Source organism: Mastacembelus armatus, unplaced genomic scaffold (genome assembly GCF_900324485.2).
Source record: "Mastacembelus armatus unplaced genomic scaffold, fMasArm1.2, whole genome shotgun sequence".
Lineage (NCBI taxonomy): Eukaryota > Metazoa > Chordata > Actinopteri > Synbranchiformes > Mastacembelidae > Mastacembelus > Mastacembelus armatus.
In genome coordinates, this window is record NW_022872904.1 from 13865 (window position 1) to 38441 (window position 24577).

At 41.4% G+C, this 24577-nt stretch overlaps 2 protein-coding genes across 2 annotated transcripts; both read right to left on the reverse strand.

Annotated features, from left to right (window-relative positions):
• Nucleotides 1-4760: 4760 nt before the first annotated feature.
• LOC113133725 (uncharacterized) lies at nucleotides 4761-12642 on the reverse strand. Its single transcript, XM_026312572.1, has 9 exons — nucleotides 12539-12642; nucleotides 9723-9785; nucleotides 8786-8907; nucleotides 8595-8691; nucleotides 8346-8472; nucleotides 5942-8146; nucleotides 5668-5851; nucleotides 5255-5478; nucleotides 4761-5122 (listed from the first exon to the last, which is right to left on the reverse strand). Exons 2-9 carry the CDS (start codon nucleotides 9723-9725, stop codon nucleotides 4761-4763), a joined length of 3324 nt encoding a protein of 1107 aa, XP_026168357.1. The 5' UTR covers nucleotides 9726-9785; nucleotides 12539-12642.
• A 60-nt stretch (nucleotides 12643-12702) lies between these two features.
• LOC113133726 (coxsackievirus and adenovirus receptor homolog) lies at nucleotides 12703-16615 on the reverse strand. The gene is made up of 9 exons (XM_026312573.1): nucleotides 16547-16615; nucleotides 15889-15892; nucleotides 15056-15139; nucleotides 14171-14967; nucleotides 13851-13943; nucleotides 13564-13656; nucleotides 13277-13369; nucleotides 12975-13082; nucleotides 12703-12813 (listed from the first exon to the last, which is right to left on the reverse strand). The coding sequence occupies exons 1-9, from the start codon at nucleotides 16613-16615 to the stop codon at nucleotides 12703-12705; spliced, it is 1452 nt and encodes a 483-aa protein (XP_026168358.1).
• Between the last annotated feature and the right edge of the window lie 7962 nt (nucleotides 16616-24577).

Consider the following 24577-nt stretch of genomic DNA (forward strand, 5'->3'; position numbering starts at 1 on the left):
AATGATGTAAGGTTCAGTGCTGATGTACTTGTTGTTTTGACTTTCTGTGATTGCTTTCTCATAATTCTCATTTGTTACTGAGTTGCAGGTTAGGCCTGGACCACTCTTCTCTCTGTGATGACAAAGATATCTCTCCCTCAGATGATACTTTTGGCTCACAGTGTCCTTTGTTGTTTCAGAGTGAGGCTGCTTCCCCCTGTATTTGAAATGACCCTCTCCATCCCTCTCACAGGTGTAGCATTCACACATTTCATTTTTATCTCCAAAAAAACCATCACCATAGTAACATGTGAACTCCTCCCCAGGTGAGATGGGTCGTATCACTTCAACAACAACAATATTCCTCTCAGCAGCAAGGTACTTGCAGTTTGGTTTGCAGTCATGGTTAATAAAAGCTGCAGGCCCAAGGTACAGCAGAACGCAACATTTGCGTGTGGAATACATCACACTAAAGTCATTGACTCCTGGCCTCAACACAGGGCTGTCAACAGGACTCAATTTTGCTGTGCTGCCCAGCAAAAATTCCACACGCTGTCCAGCAAACCAGTGCCTTGTTGAGGTTACTTTTGCTCCATTGGTCTCTGAAGAGTATCTGTCACAGGACTCTATCTTGAAACCACTGTCCAACACGAAAGCCCTCAGGTATTGAAAGACATGTTGCCTCAATAGCTCCTGACAATGGCTTCCCAGAGATGTAAGGTAGTTACCAGCTAGTTCGCCCACTGTCAGGGCCTCAGATATTGAATTGAAATCATGTGTATGCTGAAATTGCACCAGGGCCTCTTTGAGTTTATCCCAGCACGGTGTTACTGGTAGAGGAGTAATGTTCATTTTGTGGGTTCTGAAGCCCAGCAATGGGTCTAGCACCAAACTGGTGGCAAGGTCGTCAATCTCACACAGTTCCTTAACACTCATTCTCGTCCGTCTGTCCATCAGTGTACGGAGAGTCTGCACAGCACTTCTGGAATTTCTTTGGTTGTTGATCACTGCAAAATCCACACTCAGTGTCTAAAGGTGCTTTTATATAGGACATGGTGGGCATAGCACCATGCTAAAAACATACCCCTTATAACTTCAGTGCAATGCACCAGAACGGTAGGGGACCAGCTCAGCAGAGCACCGGTGTGCTCTTGCGCCATGCAGGGCCAGGCCTGCTGTTCTGGCATGTTCCACCAAAGTTAAGGGGCATTCAACTCAACTCATTCAACTCAACGCGCAGCGTTCTGTAACCTGACAGCTCCCTGCAGACAGGTCTGCAGAAAAGCAGAAATTTGGTCCTTTTTTTATGAACCTTGTGCTAATCTCCTCAATAAGCTGTCAAATTAGTCCTGACTCATCCTGAAGTCCACCTGAGGGCATTCAGGGTACAAGTGCAGCACCTGAATGAGCCTAAAATCACCCAATTTCTGCCGCTGTTTTAGGATTTCATGGAACCACACCTTTTTCAATGCCGCAGCTCATCTTCTCCATATTAGCAAAATTAAAGCCTGGGCTTTTCACTGATTTCAATTTCAATTTCATGTTATTTGTAAAGCACCAAATCACAATTCAATTATCTCTAGGCACTTTACAAAAAAAGATTGCACTGATTCACAGACAAATACATACCGCTTCTTGAAATAATCCAGCCATCAGTACTTCCTGTATTCAATCACTAATCACTTCCTGTATTTTTTTGGTTCCCTAGTAACTGGCACCCACGGTTTGCGCATTTGCCCCCGCCCTCCCTCCCTCCCCACTGCGCCTAACCTTCATGGCAAGCGCAGAAAAAACCATGTCTGAAATTTATGAATTATGGTATTATTACTCAACTAGTCTAATGCTTACCTGCCTGCTAATCACTTCCTGTATTTTTTTTGGTTGGCACCCACGGTTTGTGCATTTGTGCTCCCCCCATCCCCACTGTGCCTAACCTTCTTGGCAAGCACAGCAAAAATCATGTCTTATCTGAAAGCACTTTAGGGCAGAATGTTGGACAAGAATTAATTAGTCTGAAATTTATGTGTTAGGTAGCTACCCAACTAGTCTAATGTTCCATATTTCAATCTATTTTTTAAAGTGGCATAGATGAAAATTTGGAAAAATAAGTCAATTGTTCACATTTACATCTATGTTATAACATTTCATGTACAGCACAAATGCAATTAAAATGATCTTTTTTGAAGTTCAAAACTGCATAACAACACTGGTAATTGTGACATAGGGAAGATATACACTGTAATAAGGCAAAATCAAACAAGTTTCAGCATATTGCTTTAATAAAAATTGATAAATTAGAGACTTAACTCTTACTCACCATGTGCTTTGTACAGCTGCTGACTTCCTATTTCCTGCTTGCAGAGGAAATCCAGGTTTACATCTACATGCAATAGCAGATCTATAGATTAAAATCTGGAAAGTAACTACATTATAGCTGGGGTTGACAAATACGCCTGCGCGTTTTGACGCATCTTCTCCTGATAACGCCAAAACAAAGTTAAATTACGTCAATTCTGATCGTACAGATAAAAAAAAATCTATCATTCAAATCTGTAAAGGGTCTAGTTTTAGTGGTATACCATCATAATAAAAACAAAACGTTGTGCTTTTTTTAAATAAAGAAAGCCGACAGAGTGCGCTGTCTGTCTTTACTGTCTGTCATTTCTCTTCACAGACGCGTAAATAAAACAACCAGAATTATATGGCTAGAAAGCTTGAAATGTTTTTTTTAAATGAAACAATTCAAGTTGAAAAAAATCATCACTTTTATTTAATCCATATGAGCGTAAGGATAAGTACGTTTTCTCCTGTCTCACCTCATTACAGGTAAACCTGTAACCCCGACCCCACCTTGTACTCTGTTCACTGTTCACATGTAAATAATCTCAGGTGAACCAGGTAAATATGTGCACACCCCCGAGAAATGACATAAAACGTCAAACTTCATCATAGAATTTACTCACTTTTTCTGCGCGTTTGGATGATGGCGCGTCAACGAAGGTGAAGAAGCGCTTCTTATATTCCACACAGATGTTACGGTTCTGCCAGGCTTTTCCCCTGGCAATCACCACAATCAGTCTCACCTGTTCCCTAGTCACTCACCTGCACCTCGTCTGCACTCTCCCTCCAGTATATATGGACTTCCCTCACTCCTACTCTCTGTCTGATCTCCGTAACCTTCCCTTAGACACACCGTTCCTGGTTCCTCGTTTCCCATACATATTGTGAGTACTAAATAAAGAGCTTAAACATGTTTCTTGTTCCCGTCTCCTATGGTGTCCGTTACAACAGAGACAAATAGTTTAGTTTGTCCTCAGAGTAAAAACACTGATTTTAAAGCAAATGACGAACGTTTGGCTCCGCATTGTTTTGTATTGTGCTGCACTAATCCTCTCTCAGCCACATTGACTGAAAGGCTCATTATGCGCGTCTTTATCTGGTCGTTGAGTGCGTCTTTTGTGTTCTCAGGTAAATCACATGACTATTCATCCTGAGACACCTTCTTGCATATGGCCTGTCTGGACAAAAAGTGTCTTAGAAAATTCACAACACTGTGAAGTAAACACTTTAGCCTACAACATGCTGGTCTCCAAAGTCTTGTGAACCAATGTTCTGTTTGTGTTTTATGGTCTTATTTCAGTGAATGACAAACTGTAGTTTTGCACTAATCAAACATAAACCCTGTTTTCTCAAAAACACAATCATGTATAAACTTGCTGCTCACATATTACTGTAGCCAATTTTGTGCTGATTACAGTGTTATCAGACTTTAGCCATTAATATGTTTAAAAGACACTGAAAAAAGCACAAATGTCAGGACATGTCAAAATTTGTCCAGGGCCCCAAAACCCCCTCAGACCCCAGAGAATTAAGAGGGAGAGAAAATATCAGAAACAGGAAGAGGTAGGACAAGGGGGGAAAGAAAAAAAGACTCAGAGGTTGAAAAAGAAAGGGGGCAACACAGAAAAAGAGTCTATCTACAGTGATGCAACTTCTTAATTGAGCAATCAACAATAAGCTTTCATATGGTCCTGGAATCACCCGCCCACCTCCCACCCTTGTTGAGATAAGAGTGCTTTTCTTGGTTCCCTTATAGCTCCTCATTATTTGTATGTTCAGTGATGCAACTGCCCTGCGTCGATTTAACAACAAATAAGCTTTCATCTGGTCCTGGAATCACCCGCCCACCTCACACCCTTGTTGAGATATGAGCCCTTGAAGTGCTTCCAAATTACCATCTCTGGCCTGGCCAACAGATCATAATTTGGAATCTATTGGTTCCTTCATATCTCCTCATTCCTTGTATCTACAGTGATGCAATTCTCAGCATTGATTCAACAACGAATAAGCTTTCATCTGGTCCTGGAATCACCCGCCCACCTCACACCCTTCTTAAGATATGAGCCCTTGAAGTGCTTCCAAATTACCATCTCTGGCCTGGCCAATGGATCATTATTTTGAATCTATTCGTTCCCTTTTAGGTCTTCATTACAAGTATCTAGAGTGATGCAACTGCCTTGAGTTATGAGATAATGAATTAATCTTGGATGTATTATACAGACACAAACATAAAAACTTATTTGTATTGTTTTAAATATCAAACAATTTTTTTTTAGATATTTCAATTTTTTAATAATCCAAAAAAACAATTACAATGTTTTGTTGCCCTTGCTAAACATGATGGGCATAAATTCTAATGAGCAGATTGATTTCAGGTGCAGAAGGCAAAAACATGTACCCTGATCTCCCCTCAGATGGAGTTTTGGCACAAACTATTATGTCTATTGTATTGGTAGATTAGAAGCATACTCCAGACTCTCCTCAGATGGGGTATCAGCCATCTGCTCTGGTGGGGTTTCTGGAGTACATTCTAGTGTGTGCTGCTTCTCCACAGATTCATGCAGGCAGTCTTTGCCCTGCTTGGGCAGGGTCTTGGTTGTATTCATTTTGTTGAGATGATTCTCCTCAAAAGATCCGCTCAACCTATCAGTCACCACAGAGCACTTGTAAGGTATGCAAGCATTCAGTTGCGGCTTTTTCTTTGGAACTTCAGATTGGCTTGATTCATGTGACAAATTCAATCTCCTTTTTGCCTTGGTAGCCATCATAAGTTTGCTTTCCTGGACTGCATCAAGCTGATTTTCTGTGAAAACAATGTGACAGACACCACAAGTGTGTGATATTCAGTCTCAATTTCTTAAGATAAGAAACCTAGAACAAAATGTTTTTTTCTAAAGTACACAATATCAGACTGAAAGACAGTGACAACATCTACCTGTCTTTTGGCGCAACACTTTTGGCTGGTAGACAACAACTTGTTTTTGGACCTCAGCCTGGATCCTCTTCATTAAGTCCTGAATATCTCTCAGTTCCTTCTGTTCGAGCTGACTAACCACCTGGAATGAGTTTTCCACATGTTTGAAGAACATGATCACATTGCTCACCATGATTTTTATTGATGTGGGTGCATAGCCCTTTTGAGCCAGGTAGGTTGGCCAGCTGTGAAAAAAAGGTACACAATTACAAGTTAATTTTACTTCCAAGCCATTCATCAGATACCAGATTCCGTACTACAACATCCAAATTTTTATCTATTTCAAAACCTCATAGGTTACAATTTGAAAGCCACAGATAAGAATGTGGATGTCATTTTTAGGTGAACTAAAATATGACAAAAAAATTACTCACACATGCAACCTGTCCACTTGGTTGAGGAACCTTAGGTCATGGCAGATGGAGCTGGAAGGTAGGCCAGCAGCCATGTAGAGGCAAAAGCGATGAGCATGGCTCGAGGATGTCTTTGCATTATCCCTGTCCTTCTTTCCTGTCCGTGGGCCTAGGCGAAACTTTACAAAGTCTTGAACAATCTTTTCTGCATTAAAAAATGGTAAACATTAGATGTACAATCCCACAAAAACAAATGTCTCCCCAACATCTAGTTGAAAAAGAAATGATGACTTACCAAATAAACATCTGGATGTTTTTCCCTTGCCAATATGTTCTCCTTTTTGAGCTGAAAGAGATGGATTCCATGGTAGGCTCTTCAGAGTCTGTGGCTGCACTGTCATCATTCGATCCATCTTTTGCTCCAGCAACTGTAACCTGGATTCAAATTCCTCCCAGTGGGAGATGCATGAGCATACCTTTGTCATTGTGCCAGTCAAATTTTCATTCTGGCCACTCAAGTGCCCTGGAAGGTTGGATGAAGGAAGCTCACTCTCACAGGATGGAGGATTCATGGACATTGGCAGTATGATGGAAGGATGTTGGTGAAGAGGAGAAGAAGAGGACTTGTTGAACCCAGGAACAGGGCTTGAAAAAAGTGGCTGACTCGTAATCTCATGAGGGTTACTGGAGGCAGTCAAGTGTTCACTCTGGCCGCTCAAGTGCCCTGGAAGGTTGGATGAAGGAAGCTCACTCTCACATGATGGAGGATTCATGGACATTGGCAGTATGATGGAAGAACGTTGGTGAAGAGGAGAGGAAAAGGAGTTGTTGAACCCAGGAACAGGGCTTGAAAAAAGTGGCTGACTGGCATTCTCATGAGGGTCACTGGAGGCAGTCAGGTGTTCAGTCTGGCCACTCAAGTGCCCTGGAAGGTTGGATGAAGGAAGCTCACTCTCACAGGATGGAGGATTCATGGACATTGGCAGTATGATGGAAGGATGTTGGTGAAGAGGAGAAGAAGAGGACTTGTTGAACCCAGGAACAGGGCTTGAAAAAAGTGGCTGACTCGTAATCTCATGAGGGTTACTGGAGGCAGTCAAGTGTTCACTCTGGCCGCTCAAGTGCCCTGGAAGGTTGGATGAAGGAAGCTCACTCTCACATGATGGAGGATTCATGGACATTGGCAGTATGATGGAAGGACGTTGGTGAAGAGGAGAGGAAAAGGAGTTGTTGAACCCAGGAACAGGGCTTGAAAAAAGTGGCTGACTGGCACTCTCATGAGGGTCACTGGAGGCAGTCAGGTGTTCAGTCTGGCCACTCAAGTGCCCTGGAAGGTTGGATGAAGGAAGCTCACTCTCACAGGATGGAGGATTCATGGACATTGGCAGTATGATGGAAGGATGTTGGTGAAGAGGAGAAGAAGAGGACTTGTTGAACCCAGGAACAGGGCTTGAAAAAAGTGGCTGACTCGTAATCTCATGAGGGTTACTGGAGGCAGTCAAGTGTTCACTCTGGCCGCTCAAGTGCCCTGGAAGGTTGGATGAAGGAAGCTCACTCTCACATGATGGAGGATTCATGGACATTGGCAGTATGATGGAAGAACGTTGGTGAAGAGGAGAGGAAAAGGAGTTGTTGAACCCAGGAACAGGGCTTGAAAAAAGTGGCTGACTGGCACTCTCATGAGGGTCACTGGAGGCAGTCAGGTGTTCAGTCTGGCCACTCAAGTGCCCTGGAAGGTTGGATGAAGAAAGCTCACTCTCACATGATGGAGGATTCATGGACATTGGCAGTATGATGGAAGGACGTTGGTGAAGAGGAGAGGAAAAGGAGTTGTTGAACCCAGGAACAGGGCTTGAAAAAAGTGGCTGACTGGCACTCTCATGAGGGTTACTGGAGGCAGTCAGGTGTTCAGTCTGGCCACTCAAGTGCCCTGGAAGGTTGGATGAAGGAAGCTCACTCTCACATGATGGAGGATTCATGGACATTGGCAGTATGATGGAAGGACGTTGGTGAAGAGGAGAGGAAAAGGAGTTGTTGAACCCAGGAACAGGGTTTGAAAAAAGTGGCTGACTGGCACTCTCATGAGGGTCACTGGAGGCAGTCAGGTGTTCATTCTGGCCACTCAAGTGCCCTGGAAGGTTGGATGAAGGAAGCTCACTCTCACATGATGGAGGATTCATGGACATTGGCAGTATGATGGAAGGATGTTGGTGAAGAGGAGAGGAAGAGGAATTGTGGGACCCAGAAACAGGGCTTGAAGGAAGTGGCTGACTGGTACTCTCATGAGGGTCACTGGAGGACAGGTTTCTCTCATCATTTTTAAGAGGTATGGGGGTGGAACATCTGGTGGTTAAGTTGTTTTCTGAGGGAGGATCAATATTCTCAGCTGAATCACTGGATAAATGAAAATCCAAGTAATTAGGCTCCATCTTGTTCTCATCCTGGACATCCTCAACAGGCTCCTCAAATTGTTTCCCACAAACAGGGGGAGTATTGTAATCTATAATAAAATATGATAGTTTCAAATTGCAAACTAAAACCCATTGGTTGCAAATTTCTGTTGAAATAACATTATTAGGTTTTTATAGTAAAAACTATAATATAATGCTATACTATTTTTTTAGAAAACTAAATAGGATATGATTAAGTGCACCTTCTTTTAGGGAATCACAAACAATATTAACACCACTTTAAAGTACCATGTTTAGCAGTGTTGCCCATGTCCAACGTTGACACCATGGGAACATCGGGGTCAGACTCCCGCAGTTTAGCCAGCTCTTTGACTATGGCTGCCCTTTTGGCTTCCCTCATGATCAGTTCTCGTTCCTATTAACATAAAATGTTGCTTATTCTAATATTAAACTAACTTCAGATGAAAAAAACAAAACAATTTTACAACAGATCTTGCAGAAGGTTATTGCCAAATTAAGAACACTGAATATAAGTACCTCTTTTGAACCCATGTTGTGTGAGTCTTGGAGATGTTTATCCAGACGGACAAGGGTTTTCTTCCCACATATTTCACAATCCAAGTTTTTTGGGGTTCTTTGGTATGAAATGAAAAAACAAGTCAGAAATCCATGCAAATAACAACAGGGTATCTAGGCATAAACATTAAAGGAAAAATAATTAATCTCACCGTGCAAGCCCATATTTCATGAGAAGCTGAAACTCCTCTCTGTTTGGAATTGTGTGGCACTCTCTTAGGTGTTGCTTCAAGTTGGAGAAGTTTCCAAAACACATTCCACACAATTTGTTTGCCTGGGGATAAATCAAAATGACACTCCAAATTGAGGTTTCACATCTTCAGCGAAATGTCATAAAGTAAACCCCCTGTTTTTATGTATTCATCATCTTTTTGAACTGGAAATGCAGAACACGTGTCCAAGAGGGTTAAGTGGGACAAGTATTCCCAATTTAAAAATGATAAAGGGAGAAAATAAAAATAAAAAAACCTTTCCAGGTGCATGCTGAGTTTGAGGCCTCCAGTGACCATCATACTGCCAAAAACTTAAAAGTTTTTGTTCTTTAACTGGTTTTCATCAGAACAAGCACCAGTATAGACCAGTAATGGTTTGCCTGCTTACAATATCTTCCTTATGCTTACCTGCCTGCTAATCACTTCCTGTATTTTTTTTGGTTGGCACCCACGGTTTGTGCATTTGTGCTCCCCCCATCCCCACTGTGCCTAACCTTCTTGGCAAGCACAGCAAAAATCATGTCTTATCTGAAAGCACTTTAGGGCAGAATGTTGGACAAGAATTAATTAGTCTGAAATTTATGTGTTAGGTAGCTACCCAACTAGTCTAATGTTCCATATTTCAATCTATTTTTTAAAGTGGCATAGATGAAAATTTGGAAAAATAAGTCAATTGTTCACATTTACATCTATGTTATAACATTTCATGTACAGCACAAATGCAATTAAAATTATTTTTTTTGAAGTTCAAAACTGCATAACAACACTGGTAATTGTGACATAGGGAAGCTATACACTGTAATAAGGCAAAATCAAACAAGTTTCAGCATATTGCTTTAATAAAAATTGATAAATTAGAGACTTAACTCTTACTCACCATGTGCTTTGTACAGCTGCTGACTTCCTATTTCCTGCTTGCAGAGGAAATCCAGGTTTACATCTACATGCAATAGCAGATCTATAGATTAAAATCTGGAAAGTAACTACATTATAGCTGGGGTTGACAAATACGCCAGTGCGTCTTTTGTCTTCTCAGGTAAATCACATGACTATTCATCCTGAGACACACCTTCTTGAATATGGATTTTCTGAAGAAAAAGTGTCTTAGAAAATTTTAAAAATTGTATTGTTTACTGTGAATGAGTGAACAAGATGACATTCACAACACTGTGAAGTAAACACTTTAGCCTGCAAGATGCATTTCTCCAAAATCTTGTGAACCAATGTTCTGTTTGTGTTTTATGGTCTTATTTCAGTGAATAAAAAACTGTAGTTTTGCACTAACCATGCATAAACCCTGTTTTCTCAAAAACACAATCATGTATAAACTTGCTGCTCACATATTATTGTTGCCAATTTTGTGCTGATTACAGTGTTATCAAAATTTAGACAGTAATTGTCAGGTACGGAGAATCAGAGGACCCAAAAATGCCACACACTTAAGTACTGAACGAGAGTTTATTTACAATAACCAATGAGGGAGTTGAGAGCTGTGATAATGACCATGAAGAATGGAAGGGAGAATCCGGACGTAGTCAACAGGAGGTTGGTTTATGCCTAGGCCCGCGCCTGGTAACTCCACGGGGGGTCTAGGTTGGTAGGAGGATGAAACCGGGTCTTGGTCCGCAGAGCAGAATCTCACGGTGCGGTGTATTCTTGGTCAGAATTCCGGGGCAACGGAAAAACACAAAACACCTCCAAACGAAACTTCAAGCAGGAATTGGAGGGCACTATACAGCAAATAGTCCTTCACCAAGACGTCATCTCGTATAGCAGAAAACGGGGCTGAGAGTCATTGAATTCACAGATAATCCAAGAGAAACTGTTACCAGAGTTGCCAGGAGGAATGTGGCGGAGAGGATCGGGTCACTTTCCTTCGATCAGCGCGTAGTTCCTTCGTGATATCCCTTCGAATCTTCTAATGGTGAGTCTGGCAGAAATACCTCGTGAAGCGAAGCAGACAATCCCGCACTAGACTGTGGCGGCCGAGGAGGATAAATACTGTGGGCTCCTGAAAGACAGACAGGTGGACAGAGTTGCCTGCTAATTACCGGATGTCCCGGAAACCTAAACACACGGGGAAACTACAAAACATGAGACGACCGGAAACCTACGTGACCGGTCGTGACAGTAATATGTTTAAAAGACACTGAAAAAAGCACAAATGTCAGGACATGTCAAACTTGTCCAGGGCCCCAAAACCCCCTCAGACCCCAGATTAAGAGGGAGAGAAAATATCAGAAACAGGAAGAGGTAGGACAAGAAATACACATGGAGAGAGCAAAAAGGGGAAGGACAGTAAGAGGAGGACAACGCGGGAAAGAGAAAAAGACTCAGAGGTTGAAAAAGAAAGAGGGGGCAACACAGAAAAAGCGTCTATCTACAGAGATGCAACTTTTTAATTGTGCAATCAACAATAAGCTTTCATCTGGTCCTGGAATCACCGGCCCACCTCACACCCTTATTGAGATATGAGCCCTTGAAGTGCTTCCAAATGCCCATCTCTGGCCCAGCAAACAGATCAGAATTTGGAAAATCTTGGTTCTCTTATATCTCCTCATTACTTGTATCTACAGTGATGCAACTGCCCTGTGTTTATTCAATAATTGACAACCTTCCATTTGTTCCTCGAATCACCCGCCCACCTCCCACTCTTCTTGAGATATGAGCCCTTGAAATACTTCCAAATTACTGTCTCTGACCCACCCAACAGATGAGAATTTGGAATCTCTTGGTTCACTTATAGCTCCTTATTACTTGTATCTACAGGGATGCAACTGCCCTGTGTTTGATTCAACAACCAACAAGCTTTCATCTGGTCCCGGAATCACCCTTCAACTTCCCACTCTTTTTGAGATATGAGCCCTTTAAATACTTCCAAATGCCCATGTCTGGCCCAGCAAACAGATCAGAATTTGGAAAATCTTGGTTCCCTTATATCTCCTCATTACTTGTATCTACAGTGATGCAACTGCCCCTGCGTTGATACAACAATTGACAACCTTCCATTTGTTCTTCGAATCACCCACCCACCTCCCACTCTTCTTGAGATATGAGCCCTTGAAATACTTCCAAATTCCCATCTCTGGCCCAGCAAACAGATCAGAATTTGGAATCTATTAGATCCTTCATATCTCCTCATTCCTTATATCTACAGTGATGCAGTTCTCAGCATTGGTTCAACAACCAATAAGCTTTCATTTAGTCCTGGAATCACCCGCCCCCCTCCCACCCTTGTTGAGATATGAACCCTTGAAATACTTCCACATTTCCATCTATGACAGCCAATAGTTAAGAATATGGAATTTCTTGGTTCTCTTGAACTTGTATCTGGAATGGTGCCATCGTCTTATCTTTATTCAGTAATGTACAAACTTCCAATTTTTCCTAGTACCAATCTGATATCACCCCTTTCTTCATAATATTGCCCATTGAAGTACATGTGATCAGAATTTATTTAATAGTACATAGTGCATACATTTAATGTACCTTGTGTGATCTGAACATGTTTGTCATGTTAAATACCCTGAACTCTCCTCAAACATAATAAAGCAAAAAGCAGGGCATAGCCCCCTGAAGATCATCAACAGTTTCTTGCTGTTCTTGCTCAGACCTTACTTGAACCCAAAGAAATATGTTATAAAACAACCATTTTAAATTGCAAATATTTCAACTAAATATATTAAAGCTGACCTAGCTTGAAATAAAAATAAATATGTAAGTGGACACGGGGTTTTGTCCAGGAACACTTCAACACATGGCAACAGCTGGGTCTTTAACCATTAACCAGGTCAAGGGGTCACTGCATGTCGTACAGATTGTCCTCTTCTTACTTCTGCCCAGGGTCGAACGATATCTCATAGATTGTCCTCTTCAGACATCTGCCCAGGTTCGATGGGTATGTCATACAGATTGTCCTCTTCAGACTTCTTAGAGTTGTTCTCCAGCATCTTTTTCTTTGTTTCCTCCTGTACAGAAATAGATGAATGTTTCTAAACCCTTTTTTAGAGTTAGTACATGTTCTGACTGCCATGTTTACATCTGCTGATTTCCACATTAGCAAATATTGATTCACAATTTCTGCAGTATACAAATTCTGAGTATGCTCAGTGATTATTTCTCTTTTAACCTGTTTGCTTGTTGACACATACAGTTGGGATATCATATCCATGTACCCACTGTCCTCTTCAGACTTCTTGTCATTTTTGTTCTCCAGCATCTTGTTCTTGAATTCCTCCTGTACAGAAATACACATGGATGTTTCTAAACCCTTTTTAGAGTGACTCTGTGCAAGTACATTTTCTGACTGCCATGTTCACAACTACCGATTTCCACATTAGCAAATATTGATTCACAATTTGTGCAGTATACAAACTCTGAGTATGCTCAGTGAGTATTTCTCTTTTAACCTATTTTCTTGTTGACACATACCATCCACTGTTTGGATGTCATATCCACGTACTCACTGTCCTTTTCAGACTTCTTGTCATTTTTGTTCTCCAGCATCTTGTTCTTGAATTCCTCCTGTACAGAAATACACATGGATGTCTCTAAACCCTTTTTAGAGTGACTCTGTGCAAGTACATGTTCTGACTGCCATGTTCACATCTACTGATTTCCACTTTAGTAAATATTGATTCACAATTTGTGCAGTATACAAACTCTGAGTATGCTCAGTGAGTATTTCTCTTTTAACCTATTTGCTTGTTGACACATACCATCCACTGTTTGGATGTCATATCCACGTACTCACTGTCCTTTTCAGACTTCTTGTCATTTTTGTTCTCCAGCATCTTGTTCTTGAATTCCTCCTGTACAGAAATACACATGGATGTCTCTAAACCCTTTTTAGAGTGACTCTGTGCAAGTACATGTTCTGACTGCCATGTTCACATCTACTGATTTCCACTTTAGTAAATATTGATTCACAATTTGTGCAGTATACAAACTCTGAGTATGCTCAGTGAGTATTTCTCTTTTAACCTATTTGCTTGTTGACACATACCATCCACTGTTTGGATGTCATATCCACGTACTCACTGTCCTTTTCAGACTTCTTGTCATTTTTGTTCTCCAGCATCTTGTTCTTGAATTCCTCCTGTACAGAAATACACATGGATGTCTCTAAACCCTTTTTAGAGTGACTCTGTGCAAGTACATATTCTGACTGCCATGTTCACATCTACTGATTTCCATATTAGGAAATATTGATTCACATGCAAATTCACATACATTAACAAGACATCTTGCAAAAGTTATGTTACACAAGAACACAATCAAAGCCTTTCCAAAGTTTAGTCATTAAATATTACACACCTTCCTCACCTTCAGTACACTCCTTGAAGGTATGACCTGTTGACTCTTTTTAGGCAGCCATTGGTGGGGGGGCATTTCATCTTCTATGATCTCACATCCTAAGTGCAGCTCAATTTTTCTTTTGTGATGGCAGAAAATGATGATAGCTATGATGATGATGGTGATAAGTGCAGTACCTGCAGCAGCTGCTGCAACTCTAATCCTAACTGCTGAGCTGAATTTGAGTGTTAACCGACAAGTGTCCATTCCCACAAGGTTTTGAGCTGTACAAATGTAGGTCCCCAGGATATTTTCTTTGGTTACTGTTAAAAACAGGTCACCTTGCACAGAACTAACATAGCCATCATTAGGGAGCATCTTGTTTCTGCTTTCCTTGTACCAGCTGTACCACATGGGGGAGCTGCCTTGTGTGCTCCTACATCTGAGCACCACTTTGTGACCCAAGTCAACCACGCCTTCCAGATTGCACTCAGGTTCAGTTGGTCTCTCCATTACATTCAGGTCCATGTTGATCATGCTGATTCCAGGAAGTTTTCTAACCTTGCATTGATAGGTGTTGTGGTCTGTAGGTGTCAGGTCAGTGATGCTTATTGAAGCATTGCCACTTGCAGGATCAGGAGATACAAACTGAACTCTCCCCCTGAATGGATCATATCCATCATATATGTGATTTCCAGCATACCAGATGACGAGTGTCTCTTCTTCACGGACATCTGAAGGCTTGATACTCCATTCGATATCCAGTACTCCCAAGTCCTCAGGAGCAAGGTTGAAGTGACACCTGAGGGTCACACTGTCTCCCACTGCTGCATATGTAGGTGACACTGAGCTTGAGATAATCTTCAGTCCAAAACATGGCTGTGCAGTGGAAGGCAAAAATGAGACAATACAGACCATCCAGAAACGCCATAGCCTGTGCCTGGAGATGAGGGATCTTTGATGACACCTTTTCAATAAAGACGTTCTGGGAATGGGCATCTTTATATAAGACAAGGTTCAAAAGAAAAATTTTATAAATACATTCAAACTTTCAGTTGATTAGCTTCAAATATGGATTGTCTTAATATTTTCTTAAATGAAAATATGGAAGATCAAATTACATTGACCCAGATTCCAATTTATTACACTAGCATGTTAGCATGCTAAGTAGCAAAAATGAAAATACCATTTAAGAAGTTAAAATCCAGCTAAAGACTAATGAAAACCATGCCAACTTGAGCCTAAGCTTGTTCTAAGATAATGCAAATGAAATAAAACTGTCTAGATGAATTAAAAACAGTCAAAAAATAGTTTTTAAAAATTGAAACCTATTGACCCAGATTCCAATTTATTACATTAGCATGTTACATGCTAAGTAGCGAAAATGAAAACACAATTTAAAAAGTTAAAGTCCAGTTAAAGACTAATGAAAACCATGTCAACTTGAGCCTAAGCTTGTTGTTAGATAATGCAAATGAAATAAAACTGTCTAGATGTATTAAAAACAGTCAAAAATAGTTTTTAAAGATCGAATCATGTTGATCCAGATTCCAATTTATTACACTAGCATGTTAGCATGCTATGTAGCAAAAGGAAAAACGCATTTTAAAAAGTTAAAGTCCAGCTAAAGACTAATGAAAACCATGTCAACTTGAGCCTAAGCTTGTTGTAAGATGATACAAATGAAATAAATCTGTCCAAACGGGCTAAAACAGTAAAAAAATATTGTTTTTAAAGGACCAACTTACCTTGCTGGCACAACAATCATGGAGACCAAGACAATATGGCATACACTGTTAGTCACTATAGCATATGCTCTTCCACATTATAATCTACAAGTGCATCTATATTCCCTACATCAAACTATTTACATATTAATTTCTCTCATTTCAGTGTCACTGTACCTTTATAGCAAAATAAGCTTGTGAGTTTTCACCGATCACAATATTCAGCAAATACTCAGTAAACATGCCCACATGGACCCTCAGTGGGCAGGTCTGGGCTTACTCTGGGCACTGTGGGCATGGGCAAACCTACGTAGGCTGCTCTACAGACATTCTGACCAGTTTGACAAGGCCAAGCAAAAGTGTCACTGTTTACAGTGTACAACTACTGAGCAAAAATACTGAATTGACACCACTGGATATTCCACTCAGTCTTAGGGTTAGGGTTACACTACAGACTAGGACTACAGATACAAAACTACCCTTGGCTGAAAGCTGGCATTCTACTGATGCCATGTGTCTATTTTTAATCCTACTGTCCCCCTGGATATGGCCCTACATGGGACCCTGAAAGGCATGGAAGCAGACCCCCTTTGATCAGATTCAGATTTGGAAGTCAATAGACGTACATGTGGAAGCAGCCTAAGTAATATACATGACCGTAACTCCTTGAGGCTGGCACCCTCGGGGATGTCAGGATCACCGTCATGTTTGCTGCGGCGAGCCCTTCGAAGAGAGGTGGCTCACGCATGCCTCGATGACCGACTGTACCCCAAGAGAGCTCCACCCTGTGGGGGCTGACATATGTGATTGAGCACTGTGAGAGCTTTCCAACGATGTCCAAATCTTATACCTCAGTGCCTCCCTTACAGAGATACAACACTTAATGAGGTGAAAATGTCCAAAGTTCAGCGCCCCCTAGTGCCTCACAGCAGTGGAGTAGAGCTCTAGTTTCAGGATACCCGCGTCCAGCGCACCCAGACCTTTCCGTAGACGTCTCACTCGAGGTTGTACGACCAAGTATGGGCAACTTGCTCTTTTTCACTTCCCTTGCCCGCAAGGCCTAAGGAGCTTCAAGCCTTGATGGCCCTGCTGAGTCTGAAGCCAATTCGAGCTGTGATGCAAAAAAAACGAGGTACAGATGTGACTCTGACATATGTGATAGAGCTGTTCGAGAGCATCTGGGAACACCTGGTCCCATGTCTGTAAGCCTTTGCGTTGTCGATTTAAGACAGTTTATGTTTGAAAGGTCAAGGGGTCACAATGAAAAATCAGGCCCTAGATCCAGCAAACATTTTTGGGCGCTACTCTGCCGTAGTATGAGCTAGAGACGTGGAACCACTTTTGACTAAAAGCTGACATCCACCCGGTGGGGCACAGGTGCATTTTCTGCCAGTGGAGCATAAAAGGGGCCCCAAAAGTGATGCTAAATGTGGTGTGGGTCGCCTCATTTGCATAAATTAAAATTTGGAAGTCAAAGTTTTTGGGTGCTACTCTGCCATAGTAGAGATCTGGAACCACTTTCGACTGAAAGCTGACATCCACCCGGTGGGGCATAGGTGCATTTTGTGCCAGTGGAGCATAAGAGGGGCCCCAAATGTGATGCTAAATGTGGTATGGGTCGCCTCACTTGCATAAATTAAAATTGGGAAGTCAAAGTTTTTGGGTGCTACTCTGCCATACTATGAGCTAGAGACCTTAAACAACTTCTGACTGAAAGCTGGCATTCTACCGATGCCACGTGTCCCTTTTTATCCTTCTGGCCTCCTTGGAAAGGGCCCGAGATGGGGCCTTAAAATGTATGCCAGCAGAGCCCCTTTGACCAGATCAAACTTTGGAAGTCAGTAGACCCGCAAGTGGAAGGAGCCCAAGAAATATACATGCCCATATCTCCTGGAGGCTGGCACCCTGGGGCACACCAGGGAAACCGTCACGCTTGGTGTGGAGAGCCCTTTAAGGAGAGGTGGCTCAGGCATGCCTCGGTGACCGACTGTACCCCAAGAGAGTGCCACCCTGTGGTGGCTGACATATGTGATTGGGCAAAATGAGAGCTTTCCAACGATGTCCATATCTTACATGTCAGTGCCTCCCTTGCAGAGATATGACCCTTAACGAGGTGAAAATTTCCAAAGTTTAGCGCCCCCTAGCTCCTCACAGCAGTGGACTAGAGGTCTGGTTTAAAGACGCCCTAGTCAAGCGCATCAAGGACTTTCCATCGATGTAACTCTTGAGGCTCTACGACCAAGGAAGACCAAGTCAGCCTGTTTCAATAAATTCATGAGAAAGGTCTAAAGAGCCATCTCTGTGGCGAGAGCTGCTGAAGTCTGAAATTGATCTGGAGCAAAAAAATGAAAGTCTACCTAGAGGTCTGATTCTGACATATGTTACACAAGTCTGTGACAGCTTTCAGGAACAGCGACTCCCACGTCCCTAGACCCTGCCGTTTGCCATATATGGCCTTCCAAAATGTGAGAGGTCAACAGGTCACCACTGGATTTTCTGCTCAGTCTTTATAGACTAGAGTTATAAAACCACTTTTGGCTGAAAGCTGGCAGTCCACCGATGCCACGTGTCCCTTTTTATCTTACTGGCCCCCTGGAAGGCGCCCCTAAAATGCATGTCAGCGGACCCCCTTTGACCAGATCGAAATTTGGAAGTCAATAGATCTGCATGTGGAAGGAGCCCAAGAACTATACATGCCTGTATCTCCTCAAAGCTGGCACCCTGGGGGATGCCAGGGACACCGTCACGCTCAGTGTGGAGAGGCCTTTAAGGAGAGGTGGCTCACGCATGCCTCGGTGACCGACTGTACCCCAAGAGAGCGCCACCCTGTGGGGGCTAACATATGTGATTGGGCACAGTGAGAGCTTTCCAACGATGTCCATATCTTACACGTCAGTGCCTCCCTTGCAGAGATATGACCCTTAACAAAGTGAAAATTTCCAAAGCTTAGCGCCCCCTAGCTCCTCACAGCAGTGGACTAGAGGTCTGGTTTAAAGACGCCCTAGTCAAGTGCATCAAGACCTTTCCATCGATGTAACTCTTGAGGCTCTACGACCAAGGAAGACCAAGTCGGCCTGTTTCAAAAATTTCATGAGAAAGGTCTAAAGAGCCATCTCTGTGGCGAGAGCTGCTTAAGTCTGAAATTGATCTGGAGCACAAAAATGAAAGTCTACCTAGAGGTCTGATTCTAACATATGTTACACAAGTCTGCGACAGCTTTCGGGAACAGCGACTCCCACGTCCCTAGACCCTGTCATTTGCCATATATGGCCTTCCAAAATGCGAGAGGTCAACAGGTCGCCACTGGATTTTCTGCTCAGTCTTTATGGACTAGAGTTACAAAACCACTTTTGGCTGAAAGCTGGCAGTCCACCGATGCCACGTGTCCCTTTTTATCCTACTGGCCCCCTGGAAGGGGCCCCTAAAATGCATGTCAGCGGACCCCCTTTGACCAGATCGAAATTTGGAAGTCAATAGACCTGCATGTGGAAGGAGGCCAAGAAATATACATGCCTGTATCTCCTCGAGGCTGGCACCCTGGGGGACGCCAGGGAAACCATCACGCTCGGTGCAGAGAGCTCTTTAAGGAGAGGTGGCTCACGCATGCCTCGGTGACCGACTGTACCCCAAGAGAGCGCCACCCTGTGGGGGCTAACATATGTGATTGGGCACAGTGAGAGCTTTCAAACGATGTCCATATCTTACACGTCAGTGCCTCCTTTGCAGAGATACGACCCTTAAAGAGGTTAAATATCCAAAATTGGGTCCCCCCTAGCTCCTCACAGCATGTGTGGACTAGAGGTCTGGTTTTGACATGCCCTTGTCAAGCACATCAAGACCTTTCCATCCATGTATTGTTTCAGGCTTTATAACCCTGAAAAAACAAGTTTGTCTATTTCAAATATAAATCACAAAGGTGTAAAGAACCGTCTACTTGGTGAGGCCTGCAACAATTTCAGCCTCCACTGAGGCAAAAAATTTAGATTGGACACATCGGCCTGATTTTGACATGTGTTATACACTCCTGTGACAACTCTTCTGTGAGAACAGTATAGCATGTGTCATAATGGTCTCCATGGGAGAAAAGTCAACATAAACACCATAAAATTACCTTGCAATGAATGTCTTACGTGAAACAACAAAATAATAAAGGTCACCAATCACTCTTTCAGCTTTTATTAACATACAGGGCAGCAATTGGTCAAAATTTAATGAAAACACAATTATGTGAATGAAAATAACCTAAAATGTGAATTTCCTACTTTACGTAAATCTGGACTTGTAATCTGGAATTTGACCCTTGCAAGTCATTTATGGTACGGTGCCGCCATCTAGAGGACATATCCACTTTTCGGAAGTGACACCCTCTTTCTGGAATTGCGCAATTCCAGATTCCAGAAAGTGACTTCCAAAATCCCGTCTAATAGATTAAAACGTGGGTTGGAATTATGGAAGCTGAGATTTTCAATTCATTGTCTATGTAAAAACTTTAACCCTAACCCTAACCCTAACCGCTAACCCTAACCCCTAACCCTAACCCTAACCCTAACCCAACCCTAACCCTAACCCTACCCTAACCCTAACCCCTAACCCTTTTTTTTTTTTTTTTTTTTTTTTTTTCCCTTTTCTTTTTCATCATTATTATCGCTAATTTCCTCCTCAATTAAAAATAGGGTAACCCTTACTTTTATTCACCATTTTATTTATTTTATTGGCATTACAGATCAATTTATAGTCTTGTGAACCCCCATAGGCCTGTGCTACAAGGCCCAAGGAGGCATTATGAACCCCAACCCTAACCCTAAAACCTAACCCTAACCCTAACCCTAACCCTGACCCTGACCCTAACCCTAACCCTAACCCTAACCCTAACCCTATCCTTAATTTACCCTGGGTTTTCTTTTTTATCACCATCAGGTCTTCATATGGCCCACATTTTATTTATTGCTTAAAGCATGTTTAAATAACCCTCACTTCCTTCTCTTACATTGCATTCCTCATTTTAGAATTGGACCTATCTCTCCCAGGATCCCACAGGTGGACATACAGCCGCTCTTGTTTAATTCCTACAGTTCTCTTTGTTTTATGGTATTTATATAAATAAATAAATACAAATAAATAAGTATTTATAATGATCAACTCACTAATTTATTTCTTTTCCTTCTGCATGAACTAATTGCTAAGCATGTGGATTACATTTTATGTTTTTGGTTTCCTCTTGTGTGTATCTTTGAGCACTTAGGCAGGCTTTTTAAAAAAAGTTATTTTTTCTTCCCCATGCCAAACCACTAATAGCACTTAATTCGTTTTACAAATTGTCTTCTATGATTTATGAAATTTTAAATAAGGGCAGTTGCTGTAGACAGTTAGCTCCGGGGTATGAAAATGAAAATTCTGGTTTCACTCTTTTTTTTGGAACCAGTATTAAAACCTGGGAATATGGACAATAACACTCCCGGGCCTTCCTTCCCTTTCCCTTATTCCCCCCCCCCCCACACACACACACACGCACACACAAAACTTCCTTTTTTTTGGTTTTCTTTATTGTTTGATTGTTTTTTTAAGTCCTATATAATCAGGATTTTCTGTACAGTACCTGTAACACAGAGGAATGGTAAAGGACTGGCACAAGGGTGGACGGGGTTCGCTTCCCCGTGGTACTACTGATATAAGCAAAATAAAAAAAATTTTTTTTCTTTGATTTTGAATCCCAAAAAACCCAAGTACATCAGCTCTACCAGTTTTCCTATTCATTCCTGGATGGGAGCACTAATTATATATTTTCTCTTTTTAACTGAACTAAGGGATGAAGCTGGATCTGAGGAACCCCTGTAGGCCTGTGCCATTAAGGCTTAAACAGGCATTTAGAACCCTAACCCCAACCCTAAAACCTAACCCTAACCCTAACCCTAACCCTAACCTAACCCTAACCCTAACCCTAACCCTAACCCTTGATTACCCCACCTAAATATTTATCCTAATCCTAACCTTTTCCTTTACGGGCCCTAACCCTAACCAAAACCCCCCCCCCTTTCTCCCTCCCCTTTCCTTTCTCCTTCTTTCTCCTTGTTAATCTTTGAAACTGATAGATTGGAAATTTGGGTTCATAAATTAGGGGCTGCATATCTAATAAATCATTTAATAATATGGGTAGATTTTAATTTTTAAATTTAGGGGCTCCCTGACTGTCCTAATATTGTATGGCACTTAATGATGGTTTGTATGACTTATTAATAAAAATAAAAATATATGTTTATTGATTAATGTGTGGTTATTTTGTGATGTTTTGAATTTGTGGTTTGCACTTATTAAATTATAGCACTTAGACACTCAGGGGGCTCCCTATAATTTATTAAAGAAATGATTAAAATATAAAATAAATAAATAATTACTAGCACTTATTTCAGCCCACTATATGAATCCATTGGTTCCTTTCTCCCCATAAGATTATGGAGTATATATGTGTATATTTCTATAAATATATGATTATTTTTATTTAAGAATTATGGATTGTTTGTAGTATTTGTATTATGTTTTCTTCTTCCAGAGCAACCCCCTTCCCCATTCTTCCCTGCCTCTTTGGTTCTTTCCCTTTCTCTCCCCCCCCCCTTTCTTTTCTTTTTCTTACTTTATAAATAAATACACATTTATAAAACTAATAATCATAGGATCAGGTTTTAGATTTTTCTTTATTAAATTTGGTTTTAATAAGAGGACTCTGTGTCGTCTTCTTCTCCTCTGCTTGGGATCTCCTGGTCCTGTTGTTGGGCGGATGCTGGGTCCGGGTCTTGAACTTTTGTGATTGAAAGCTCTGTACATCAGCCAGTTGCTTCAGCTTCAGCCTGAAAAGAGAGACTGGAATGTCAGGGATGACTTAAATATTCAGTTGTTTAACCCTTTTTATACATTTTATTTAGCTATTAATGTGTAGCAACAAAGTAACACACTCCATGTATCAGTAAACAAAACAATAAAAAAGAAAAGGTTAAATCTACCCTTTCTGAATTTGAACTGAGATATCAGAAAGGGTCCACCATTTTTTTTAAAGCAACAACCACATTTTTTTTCTAGTAAACTTAAGTTACTTACTGTGACAGGTTATATAATTATACAGCACTGATTATAAGACCAAAGGTTTAACTAACATGCCATAGCACAATATGTTTTTGCATCAAATTTTTAAAACCTCGATGCAAACCTTTAAATTAAGTTCTAACATTACCAAAATATGTCCAAACTGCATGAACATTAAACATGTCGACAGGCAACCATTTTAAGTCCAGAGTTCACAAACATCTAAGACATTATAAGAGTTGATTCAATACCACCAAATTTCCACTTTAAGCCCTGAAAAAAAACTAGCGAGATACACCGTCTTTCAAATTTCCCGTTCGTTTATACCGGACCTCAAATCTCATCCACTTCACAATCATGCAAATTGCTGAGACACTTGATGTAGAAAATAATAAAACACAAAAGTTATAATACCAACACCAGTGCTGGTTTACTCACCAGTTAGCGCGCTCAATAGAGAAAATCATGTAATTGCGGTAAACGCAGTTAGCACAGTGGAGACAGTTAGCTCATCAGGCTGAGATAACGGCTGCATGCCGCAAATGTTCTCACTGATATTCCACTGGCCTATTTCCAGCTACAGTTGCGAAAAATATCCAGTTATTCCCAGGCTGCAAACTTTTCTCCGCCTATTTCATCCGATTGCGAGCAGAGCAAACATGGCGGAAGTTTCCACCGACTCGCGGGCGAAGTGCATGACGTCAGACATTGAGTATCAACATTTCAGAGTACAAGGACAAAAAACGACTTAGAAGAGCTGAGCTCTGTAAACTTAAAACTAAAAATGAGCACAAGACTCGAATATTAGAGGTCAATCAATTGTTTTATTTTTTTGAGTTAAAAACACAGTTTCTTTAACCATGTTTTACTGTTGGTCTTACAGTTTGGATTATACTGACAGCTTGTACTTAATTTTTTGATATAGTATCTCCTTAGTGTAATTAAGTTTACGGCTTGTAATCAAGCCCCGGTTCCAGCTTAGAACTTGAATTATTTAAACTTTACTCAGTTTACTTAATAAAATAAACTTGAATACACTTTTTAATAGGAAATGATATATCATGAGTTTTAAGGTTCAACTTGTGTTTACTTGAGTATTTCTATAGTGACAGAATCCTACACAGAAAACTGATCAGGAGTCAATAAAGAATCCGTAAAGATCGGACCAATAAGCAGGATCAATAATTGCATTTGTCTCATAAGTCTTTTATTCCCATCCCTAACATTTAAGTATTAGCTTTGTACTATTGGGTGGAATAGCTTAGAGAGGTAGAGTGCTGTTTGTCACGTTCCCATCAATTTTGCAAAATGTTGAAGCCAGTATATTCGGGGGCTAGGCTGGTAGATTTCCCAGCATGCCCTAAGACTTGAGACTATTATTGTTCATGTTCACATTGCTTGGTTCTGTTCTTTTGTTGTGTGTGTGTGTGTGTAACAGTGTAAATGGTTAGGGTCAGGGTTAGGGTTAGGGTTAGGGTTAGGGTTAGGGTTAGGGGTTAGGGTTTAGGGTTAGGTTAGGGTTAGGGTTAGGGTTTAAGTTATTTTTTGTTTAAACTTAAGTGCACGGGCCTACTGACAGGATTTCCATCTGGTGCAGGGGAAGGAACCATGGCCCTCAACCAGGAGATTCGGGTTC